General features: G+C 38.8%; 1 protein-coding gene across 2 annotated transcripts in view; it reads right to left on the bottom strand.

Annotated features, from left to right (window-relative positions):
* Positions 1-12,167, bottom strand: part of LOC131693462 (plexin domain-containing protein 2) — a 98,167-nt gene extending 86,000 nt beyond the window's left edge. The window contains exons 1-2 of one of the 2 annotated variants that reach the window (XM_058981296.1): positions 12,029-12,167; positions 11,718-11,937 (exon numbers count right to left, since the gene is read on the bottom strand). In XM_058981296.1, the coding sequence (XP_058837279.1) occupies positions 11,718-11,802 (85 nt within the window). In that variant the 5' untranslated portion in view covers positions 11,803-11,937; positions 12,029-12,167. Of the gene's footprint in view, positions 1-11,717 lie in introns of both variants that reach the window. The other variant, XM_058981295.1, reaches the window with a different exon arrangement.
* Positions 12,168-12,435: the final 268 nt, after the last annotated feature.

The following is a 12,435-nucleotide window of genomic DNA, read 5'->3' as shown; positions in this document are numbered from 1 at the left end:
GAATTTATACACGCGAAGCTCATACACGTTAGCACACGCGACATACAAACGCACACGTGATCGAGCACGTTAACGTACAAATGTTCGAATCCTTCGCGATGATACACGCGATCGCGAGTCCCTGTGCCCACACATACCTGAACCGTACAATGAATATCACATTCAGAATCACGGCCCGCTACAATTGGCCTAATGCAGTGTTTTAGTGGGCGACATTGCCTGTCTCGTCTGCAAATTGTAGTATGTGATTCTGACGGGGAGCCCTTCCGAGAACCTAGCTCTACAGCTCCAGTAGGACAACTCTCGAAAAAAAAATCGCTTTACTGCGCGATGATTCGCTCAACGTTATTGTTCTGTTGTTTGGAATCCGTACTACCAGAGCGGGATTGACAGAATCGAGGCTGTCCAACGCAGGTTCATACGTTTCGCTCTTCGGCATCTCCCATGGCGTAACAGATTTCAGCTGCCGAGCTATGAAAACCGTTGCCAGCTAATACACCTCGATACACTCAGCATTCGGAGGGACTGCTCTCGAGCTCTGTTCGTCTCTGCTGGAGTGGATTGCTCTACAATCCTCGGACGTCTGGATCTTCAAGCCCGCGTTCGAGCTCTACGTAATAACTCTCTTCTGCGAGTTCCGTTCAGGAGAACCAACTATGGTTGCCAGAACGCTGTTACCGGACTCCAGCGAATTTTTAACAGTGTGGTGACGCCCTTGGCTTCAACCGGACGCGGAATGCGATAAAAGCGAACATGTTGGCAATTTTAAAATATAATTAGTTTAAGCAACCACCATTTGGGCCAAGGGTGGTGAAGTAATATACATAAACATAAACATAATGAATTTCATTTATTTTATTTATTTATTTCCTTATCTTCGGTATACACCGTACAGACGCATTTTAAATTTAATTTAAATTCGTCTGTACGGTTTAATTTAATTTCGCCATCCAGTTCCGGAGTTACAGGTTGAAGAGTGGGGTCGCGCATGAAATTCCCATATAAATCGGAATCTGCATAGAATCTAAAAGATGCAAAACTTCATCAAATGCGTTGTAAAATGTTTAAATTTATAGTTTCAGCTCACTGATGCCCAGTCAAATACACGTTGACTACATTGGACAGCTTCGGCGAAACCGGAAGCTTTGGGAAAGTGGTTATGTTCCTGAGTTGAATTCACATCTGCTCAGAAATGTCTGACTCGATTTTCACCAAATTGGTCTCAAATGAAAGCTAGAACATCCTTATTGAATGCTATTAAATTTCCTTTAAATCGGAGTTCTGGTTCCTGTGTTACGGGTTGAAGTATGCGGCCACATACGAAATTCCCATATAAATCGATTACAAATTGCTTGAAATTGTTGGCCGACACTCTTATAGTATTTGACTCACTTCGTTGCGTTCGAAAAACATGTGTATTTGTATGTATGTATGTCTGTGCGTATGTGTGTGACCAACATTTGCGCATCGGTTACTCGAAGATGATCGAACCGATTTTCTCAAAACAAGTCCTAAATGAAAGGTATAATATGCAGTTCGTTGTAGCATCCCCCCCCCATTTACCCTAACACCTCCAGCTTTCATCAACCCACTCCACCTCCCTTGGCCACACACGCACCCGCATTAAGGTGAAGCGATGCCAAAATCACAACAAAGGTTCGGTTATGTTCGGGTATATTCGGGTTACGTTCAGCATCTGCGTGCGGCTAGAACGTACTATACCGACAGGAGATGGCACGCACACAAGCGTATTGTTCAGCAATCAGCTGATTGATTTTTGTACCACGTGTTTCATTTGTTTTGAAAAATAAAATGGTACACATTTTCCAAACGAATCAAAATTTTGCGAAAAGAATCTATTCATCTGCATGTGCTAACATGTTTACATACAGTGGTACAATTTCTAAGCAATCTGAGGTAAAATGTTTAAGTTACAAATGATTTTGTCTTGCGCGGCAATGCAATGTTTTGATTTTGACGATGAAATAAAAAGAAGAAGCAGAAACGACGGCAGCCATTTTAGATGCAACCTTGTAACTCTATTCAGCATGTCCTTAAGGCATTGCTAAAACAATCTCAAAGGTCTCCTATTGTGACAAACAGCAAAGTAAGTTCAGATGCTAAATTTTATATCATTTGGACAATTTTAGACCTCCGCCCACTTTGCTTGAAGTTTTTGACATTGGTTCCATGGGAAAATAGAGTCCCACATTTATACGTTCACCCTAATTTTTCAGAATTACTTTTACCTTTCCCCTATAGAAAGGTTATGCAATCACTCTGAACATCGACAAATTAATCGCGGCACGGAGGGCCGTCTGTCATATACCATTCGACTCAGTTCGTCGAATTCGGCAAATGTCTGTGTGTGCGTATGTATGTGACCGAAAATATGCACATCGGTGACTCGAAGATGGCTGAACCGATTTCATCAAACTTAGCTCAAATGAAAGGTACACCGTTCCCATAGGTTGCTATTGAATTTCATTAAATTCCGAGCTCCGGTTCCGGAGTTACGGGTTTAAGAGTGCGAACACACAGCGAATTCACATTTTTACCTTTCTACTATAGAAAGGTTATGCAATCACTCTGAAAATCGTCAACAAAATCCCGGCCCTGGGGGCCGTCTGTCATAAACCTTTCGACAGTTCGTCGTATTAGGCAAATGTCTGTCTATGCATATGTATGTGTGTATGTATGTGACCAAAAATATGCACTTCGGTTACTCGCAGATGGCTGAACGGAGGGCCAATTTTTGTTGGCTTACATAGGTTTTCTGTAATTTAACAGGGGCGTAGTTAGGGGGATACGGTGATAGGTAACCCCCACATCACTCACCACCCTTCCCAAAACCGCCCTTCCCTCAACACGTACCCCCCTACCCAAACAAAATTTTCTAGTTCCTCCAGAATAAATTTTCCTAGTGGGTCTGAAAAACCAGAAAAAAGTTGGCTTGAAATGATTTTGAGTTGAGAAACTAATTTAAAATTTCTTAACAATTTGAACATTTTTGGCGGGGTTCAAACCCCCGAACCCTCCTACTGGATCCATCGCTGGTTTCAAGTGTTTCAGCGTCGACACATAGCAACTCAAGTTCGTAGCTGTCGATTCATTGTACGTATGTGCAAATCGCACTGAATATGTAATAGACATTTCCACCATTATATTAAACATAACCAGCCATGGAATCGTAGTTTTTATAAATTAGAAAGGCACAATTGCACCACTAGGTGGATTAAAGCGGCTTTTTCTATTCAAACAAACTGCACCAAAATTTTAGCGTTTGTTTTGAAGCTTAATCAACGATGTTTCTCGAAATTTAGAAGCCCTGGTGCGTTTTGTTCGTTTGTTATGGTAGTTTAAGTGACAAAAGACATATTTATAAGTTCACCTTACTTATTTGCCTTTCTCATTTAGAAAGGTTATGCACTCTGAACATCGTCAACCTAATCCTGGTCTATTTTTATGACTAATATAGGTTTTCTGTATTTTAACATAGGCTTAGTTAGGGACATGCGGTGAGCGGGAACCAACCCCCTCCCCCCATTACACACCACCTTTCCCTAAACCCACCTTCCCTCATCAATTAATTAACCCCCCCTCCCCCCAAGAAAATTTCCTAGTTCCTCCAAAACAAACTTCCCTAATTGGTTTGGAAAACCAGTAAAAATTTGGTTTGAAATGATTTTGAGTTTAAAACTACAGTGAAGACCCGTTTTTATCAGCCCCTTGGTGAATTTTAGGCTGATAAAACCGGGACATTGATAAAATCGGGACATATATTTTGGTTTCTTTTTAAGAAACCAAAGTTCTTAACATATTCTTTAGTCCCTAGACTAGACTCATAACCTTTCCTGATTATTTATCTTAAACTTCCATTAAGGGGGTCTGACAGCGCAAAATTTTTAAAAAAATATTTTTTTTTGTATATTTCGGATCTCTAAGAAAAATACCTATGCTCAAGAAAGGATTTATTCAAATACAATTTGATTCGTCTGCTAGAGCCCATCAAACTACCAAGTATCAATTTTCATATGAAGCTGATATAATCGGGGGTAGAAAAAATCGGGGGCTGATCAAATCGGGTGCTAATAAAATCGGGTCTTCACGGTACTTTAAAATTGAAACTGAATTAATATTTGGTAACAAGTTGAAAATTTTTGGACCCCCCGAACCTTTCTACCGGATCCACTGCTGGGTTCAAGTGTTTCAGCTTCGACACATAGCTTCTCAAGTTCGTGGCTGTCGACTCATTGTTTGTAGGGGAAAGTGAGGCAATATGAGCACCCTAAGGCTGAAGGCAAATATATCTGCAGCAAAACATGCAAATAATCCCAAATTTCCCTCTATTGGTAGAATACAACATATTCTTCACATGCAGTTATTAAACGTGCCGAAGAAAATTCAAAATCTTTGAAAATAATCGTTGTTTGTAATGATCGATTTTTGTGTTGGTAAAAACCTTGTGGGGCAATATGAGCAATTTTAAGGGGCAATATGATCATATCGAAAAAAATGCATTTTATCACAAAATTTAAAATTTATTTCACTTATACTCAACAAGAATCATATTTTCCATTGATTTAGTGACATTTAGTGGGCAAACAAATTCATCTTATAGTTTTTTACCAGTATTTTCGGAACTATTAAATACAAATGTCCATTTTGATTTAATAATAACTTTGCGAGTAATTTTCTCGAGCAAATATTATTATTTATCGTTCGTAGTAACTTCAGGTATAAAACGTTTGCACAGGGATAACTTTTCGGGATTTAATGCATAAACTCATATGAGATTTGCGTGGTGCTCATTTTGCCCCATACTGTAGAGCTATTTTCGCAGATTTTTTATGGATACTATAAAGCCTTGTTAAATTATTTTTATGTTTGAAATAGTTAAAAAGACGTTAAATAATACGGAGATGCATGCATTTTTCAATTACCGCGCACATACGTCATGCGAATGCTTATTTCATATAGCTTGAATCTTATAACATTTTCAGTTCTTTGACATCCCGTCAGATTTCTGTATTTTTTGTTATTTAAGATTTGTTTTCATGTCGTAATTGAAGTATTACATCATCTAATAGTGATTGACGGAGCATTCGTGGAAACAAAAAAAATCGAAAATTGTTCATAGATTCTTTCAAAACGGGGGTGCTCAGCTCGCCCCATATGGCGATATTGCCACACTTTCCCCTATGTGCAAATCGTACTGAATATGTAATGGACAATTCCACCATTACATTGAACATAATCAGCCATGGAATCGCACACGGAAAAAAATCCATTCATAAATTCGGTTACGTTTCCGTGAACTGAACGATTTACGAAAACCACGACCAAGTTCCTGAAATTATGAATAATAAACCTCGAATTCATGAAACAATTTGTGTTTTCAAAAAACTAGTTCGCCCCAAATATATACATGACGTTACATTAGAATGGTTAGGGTACTGTTGTTGCTCCCTGGACATGTTTAGTTTTTGTTGCGATTCTAGTTCATGATTTGGGAATACACAGCTGACAGTCGAATATTGTTCATGATTTCAAGAGATTATTGGCGATTCTTGTGGTTTCTCATCACGTTATTGTGCTATCTTATTCATGATTTCAGGATCTTAGTCGCGATTTTTAGTAATTTATATTCACGTTATCGTGATATTTTAGTTATAAGTAGTGATTCATGTTCAAGATTTCAGGATCTATGTTACGATTTCTGTAACTGCTGTTGATATTATCGCAATATTTTAGTCATAAATAAAGAGTAATGTGACTAATGTTCATACAGTGCATGGAATAAAAATGATTCCATGAATAATTCTCCAAATTTTGTGAGTTCTCGGCAAAATTTCATTATCATGTTGCATGAAATTGTAAATGATTAGCTTCTAAATATCACCACCACGCAAAATAGATTGTAAATCATGACTTGTACTAGTATCATGAACCAGTTCACGAATTCATGAACAATATTTGATGATTTTGTGAACTATTTCACGAGCACGGATATTGGATCGCGCCTAATAAATTGGAGATCATGAATTAGTTCACGAGAATTGAATGGATTCATGAATAAAATTCTGAATTTCGCGAAATAGTTCACGAGAACATATCCAGAATATTTTGATTTTGTGAACTAAGGCTCCTACATCTATGAAAATCATTTTGAGTCAACCTTTGGTTTGATGAATAATGTTCATAAAGTTGTGAGCTAGTTCCCGTACTGAAAATCCCATTAGAAATGACTTGGCGGAAACCGTGACTGAAGTTCACAAAACAAAAATAAATAGTTCCACTAAAATAAACGTCATGCGGGCGTTACTGAAGGGAAATTGAACATAATTATAAAACACATGATTTTTGTTCATGGTCTTGTTTTCACAACGTAAAAACATGATTGTTCAAGGATTGATGGCACTTTATTCACGATTTTGGGAACGATTTTGTTCCGTGTAGTTTGGATAAATGAGAAAGGAACAATTGCACCACTAGGTGCATTAAAACAGGTTTTTCGTTGATATTTCGGGGATAATTTTTACAGTAAAATATGTCTATTACACAAGAACATATACTGATATCGTGTACTATTCCGAACAGACTATAGGGTAGAGTGCCTGTTTTCGCCATAACAAAGAGGGTGTCTCACTATTTCAATAATTACTCGAACAAAAATTGAAGAAATGGCATCAACAGATTTGCGCCGTTGCTGAAAACAAATTTAATAACACGAATGTCATTAAAATGGTGAAATGCTCGTGTTTCAGCGCAACGAAGTCTCGAATTTTCGCCATACTGTTTGACCCAATGCGTTGAACAAAGATGACAGATGCTGCTCTGACCAATGGCTTTTAAAGAGTGGGGTGATAATAGAAGCATGGCGAAAATAGGTTCATTACCATACCACTTGTAGGTACAAAACAGAAACGATATTCAAGACGGACTAGTTGTTAGTTCTTGAATCATTTCAAATGCGGTACATTTGACATCATTTCAAATGCGGTACATTACGTTCTCGGATAACACTCAATATACATTTAAAAACATCGCTTTCGATCGCCACAGTCATCATAAGCAAACGTTACCAACCGATGAGTTCTGGTATCCATATAATGATTTCATTCCAATTGGTACTTTCGCTGGAGCTCATCAGTGAAGAAATTCTAGCGACCACAAACAGAACAGAACAGCGAATGTTAATTGGAAGCAATTAACACGACGTCTCGCTAAATGCAATGAAAATCATTTCTGCTTGAACGTGCCTGTTTACATGTCAAATATAATGAAGTGATGTGATGCTGCAGTGACCGTACAGTATTCGCTCGTTGGGTTCTTTTAAGCTGGAATATTTGTTAGTTGACTATTCGCCACCAATAAAAAACATATGGATGCTAAAATCGTACGTTCAATGCGACACTCACACACCGGGTATAATCAACAATCGAGAGGGGAATCTTTTGACCGTTCGTACATGAGAGGCAGCTGGGTCAAAGAAGGTGAAACAGAGGCGGCTGATCTGTACGAACAGAAATAAATAAATAAAACCAAAATTTTTTAAGAACACAGAAAACTTCAGTTTATGAAAGAATAGTAACTAAGCTTTCGAAAAATCCAACCAATCAAAATAGTAACTATCCCTAGTAACAATTGAGGTTTTGTGATAGTTTTATAACCACTCATAAAACTTAGATTGCACTTTATAGCGTGCTATAAAACTCCAATTGTTACTTGGGATGCGCTATAAAGGGTCACACCTTCTTCTGAAATACTTTTGCCACTGCACCGAGTCCATCAATTATTTGGGTCTAATTCAAAACGACAAAATACAACTCATGTTATCAACTCGGTGAGGTGCTTATCCGCACGATCCTAGTATGCGATCGTCTTCATCAGCACTTCTGTGGCTGTATCTCCTGATCGTGGATGGTCCACGATTGTGGAGCACAAGCTTGTTTTGAATGGCTACCGTTGATAAACCGGACACAATTTCACCAGATCAACGAACAGGAAATTCTAGTTACGTATATTTTGATTTACATAAATGCACATTTTTTTTATTATTCTGGGCCACTGATAGATGAAAAGCCCTTTTCGTTGTGTTTATTATATTTATTACACATGTCGTTTGCAATTTGGCATTTAACCCAATTATGGAAACGTGTCTGACAGGGAGAGTGGAGATGCCAGCTTGTCATTAACATTTCACAGTAAATTTTCACATTCATTTGGGAAATCTTTTATATCTTTTGTACGCTTGGTTTGTACTGCAAACTTTGGAAATAATCATTGAAGCGTTAATAAGAAGCAATACTCCCGATGGCTGGCTGTTTGGAGTTCAAATTGCTCGTTTCGAAGTATCGGAAATTGATCGCGCTAAATGCACAGTTTTTTATTATCGCATGGATTAGTGTATTGAGGCTTATATAAAAAAAATACTGTGAATTAGAAATGTTCTTTGCTCAATTAAAGTTTAATAAAATTCGATGTTAACGTTAAGTTAGGCCACCTAAGACACCTTATTCAGTTCCATTAAAAACGTTTGTTTGAAGCAACTGAGTTGAATTAGTGTCCATGTTCGCTATCGAAAACGACATAAGTCACCGACGTTCTGGCGGCAAACTTCTATTAAGTTGTGCGACGGATCGGTTTCGACTGGAGTAGCAGCAGAGAGCATAGCAACATTGCTTTTTCATCACTCTGATGAACAGAATCAAGGGATTCGAAGGATTATCAGTTTCATTGCGTCTCAGAATTCTTCGATCGTTGTCATCGAGAGAAAGGGTTGTCATTTGGTCGGAAGATGTTGGATCAAAGAGTAAATTACTGGAAAATTAGAATAAATCAATGTTTGATGTATTCTAAGCAGATGTGCGCATCCCTCACAGAGGGACGAGACTATATATGAACTCTGACGACAACAGCTTGATTGTGTCGAGGGATCAAGGGCTTCCATAGAGTCACCTATAGAGCGTCTCAGTTCGCGTTGAACTCCGATGGTTCAAAGCTGAAAGCCGTGACGGAACGGCAGTAGCTCGCTAAGGCAGCTAGAAGCGGGAAACGAATGAACCGTTTCAAGGTTGTATCACAGAGAAGTTGTACGATAAAAAATACTTGCCGAAATGGTGGTTTTTAAGACTCCTCTACCACTTTCCCACACAGGACCGGGAAAAATAATAAACGCTGGCAGCAAGTGTCGAACATCAAGGAGAAGGTTCAAGAGCTTCCATAGTACCAATTGCGTTGTGTTCCCGTTTGACATTGCTACTCATTCACAAGGCCGATGATTCTTGATGTACCGACGTTACTAGTCGTAGCGCTGGTCTTGGCTGGCCCTTTGATGGATCGAATTGAATCAGTGGATTGGATGCTCTTACAGAAGACGGAGGAAAATTGACCGGAGAGCGCCATCTGTTCCGGATTAAGAACCGTTTTAAGATATTTGGAGTAAAGTCCAGCTTGAAATGGCATGGAATGCAATGGGATGACATCGTAGCCTTTTTATACGTCAAAATTGATATCACCGTTGGGTTGCAATACAAACATCATGGGCATCTTTTTCACTGTCTCCTGGCTAATGCGGTCTTGAAAACGAAAATGATAGACTCAGAGCAAGGGCACAGAATGTGGAACCGTGATAATGTTGATATTTTTTATTTGTTTTCGATCGCTGACTATGTCGTTGCTAGAATCAGTCATCCTCGTTACGACTGGCGGGTCAAGAAGTACCAGATTTGGCCGGACTGGAATAAATAGCATTTCTATTGAAGCCAGATATTTGTTGATAACTTTTCATTTAGTTTAGCACAGACGTAACAGTAATAGCCTAGGTAGGAAACTTTTTCATGAAAGCGAGCAAATTTCATCAGTTTGCAACACTTATTACATCTACATATATAAAAGTCGATGTTTGTATGTATGTGATTTATGGACTGCCAAACGGCATAACCGATTGCCGTAAAAATTTATACGTAGGTGTAGACATTTATTATAAAGCGTGTTTGTATGCTATTGGTTGGGGTGTTTTACTCCTATTTAGTTGAAATTCGTAGCAACGTGCGACGGGTATTAGCAAATATCCAATAAAAATTTGGAGTTTCCGTGAGAATCTTCAAGAAAGCTTTGTTGAATAGTTTCTCTCCCGCACTGAATATGAACATTTTTGCAAAATTCCTTGCATTATCTTGATGCAGTGATCACATGCAGTTTCCAAGTGCGCGCAGATTTGACAGCACAGACAACCGGATATATAGGGCGGCAATCGGGAGGAAATTTGGCAATGAAATTGCAATAGCTGGATCAATTGCAACTTTCGTTGATTTTTTACCGCAAGAACAGAAAAACACTTTGAAACCACTGTCATCTGTAAGAACAAAATTCCTTTGATGAAAACTTAATCGAAATAGGTGTTAAAATTTTTGGATTTGTCTTAATTGATGATTGTTATGAAATACCGTATTTGGTTTTGCTATCGCTTCGCAGTTTTTAAAATTTACTGTTAAAGAAACCCTGCCTAAATACTTATCGAAATTATTACATTGATTGTTATGCAATTGCCTACAGATGGCATGTGATTGCTGTACATTGTTAGTCTCCAAAAAGGTGCAATTAATAATAGTAACATTTTAACTAACAAATTGTGCCTGATGCTTTTAAATTTATTGTATTGATGGCAGCCTTGACTATAAAGTATTGTTTTAAGACAAAGGACCTATCAAGTTTGCTTTTTTAGACGATGACACAAGAAGGATAATATAATGAGTAGTTTCCAATCAGAATAAAAGTTTCTTCGGATAATTTAAAAGCTGCTTTTTGTATCCAATGCTGGTACGATTGAACTCATTTGGTCGGTTCAAGATTAATGATAATGATTACTGTGTATATGTATGAATACTACGTACATACCAACAGGTTACCGTGCGATTAATAAATTACAAATTACAATTACATCGGTGGATTACAATATATTATTATAGTTACGTTATTTCTTTAATTAACGCAATTGAGTTGATAACGTTTTGATAGTTAAGCGAAAACATGGTTTCTGAGCAGATATGCTTGAGCCTTCTTGGTGTGGTAATTCTTTGGTTGACACATATCACTCCCACTAACCCCTTTTTGCAAATTATTGTCCTCTTCGAGTAGGTAGAACCCGATCATTTGTTTGCTCTGTGTATGGTGCGCCATCACAGGATAGGAAGACAGTATCGGCATGCAGAAGCCGGGCTATACGACGATGGATAAACGGGTCTACCTATCTGGAACGTGTTTGAAGTCGATACTGTGTAAATGTAACTACAGGCTGTCGAACCAGTCTCTCTGTCCTCCCAACGAGTATTGGTATGTTACGGTAATGTGGCGCAAGTTTGCATGTGTGCTTCGGACCCGTACGCGGGCCACCCGCCGCATTTGTGAGCGTGGAGTACATTGGGTAGCTACAGAGCCACTTTTGTCTCACTCGATCGTTCTTAAATTGCGATTTATTTATCGTCCGCCTTTTTTGCCTTTCAGCGAACAACAAAAACAGCAACAAGTAAAGAGTGCAAAGAAAACCAATAAAATCTTGGACTTCTTATATTTTAAGAACATTTTCACCACGCAAAATGCGACGTGATAGAGAAAAATAAAAGGAAGAGAAAGAAAAACTGCACTTGCACTGCTTTCCATTTCCTGATGTGATGGGGAGCTCGCCACCAAATACACTGCCTTGAAGAACTCACCTTCTGCATAGTTCACACGGCAATCGGCCAGCAAAATCAGCAGAAAAAGTGCACTTTTCAGCATAGCACCATTCACCATCGCCATTATACTCAATCACACGAGCAGATGGAAAAACTGACACAAACTCTTTCTCGTTATCCACTTTGGATCGCACTTCTGCTCTGCTTTTCTTTTTCCGCACACCTTTTTTGTTCAACTTCTTCGTTTCACAATACGGCACTGAAAATCCACAGAAACAAGAAATCAAGGCACACCCGGACGGAATCTGAATCCGATTTGGACCGTTTTTCACGACATCAGTCAGCCAGACCTATTGAAAGGGGTGCGGGAAGCCTGATGGTTGTAAAGTTCCGACGGGGTCACCACTTTGCACAACGCAAAACCGTCTTAACGATGATACTCGACACCTTCGCGACTACTAACTAACTGGCTTGAACTGAGTGATGATGGTGGCAGCACAGCACACTCACTCATCTTTGGTACTTATAAATTTCACATCGTCGCAATTTATTGCTAGTGTGTGTTCGTGAGGTCGGGCTTTTGACGTTTCTCGTTGTGTACTGCGGGCTGAACACGTTATGAAGCATCCCAGTAAGTTCAGCCGGAATGCTGGATGAATCTATTCAGTATTCCGGCTCCAGCGAGACAACCGATTCTAATTAGAATCGGTTGTATCACTGCACGGTTAAATAAAACAACCTGCAGAATAAGTTCTTT

This window comes from Topomyia yanbarensis, chromosome 3 (genome assembly GCF_030247195.1).
Source record: "Topomyia yanbarensis strain Yona2022 chromosome 3, ASM3024719v1, whole genome shotgun sequence".
Taxonomy (NCBI): Eukaryota; Metazoa; Arthropoda; class Insecta; order Diptera; family Culicidae; genus Topomyia; species Topomyia yanbarensis.
This window is presented reverse-complemented; position numbering and strand designations above follow the sequence as displayed.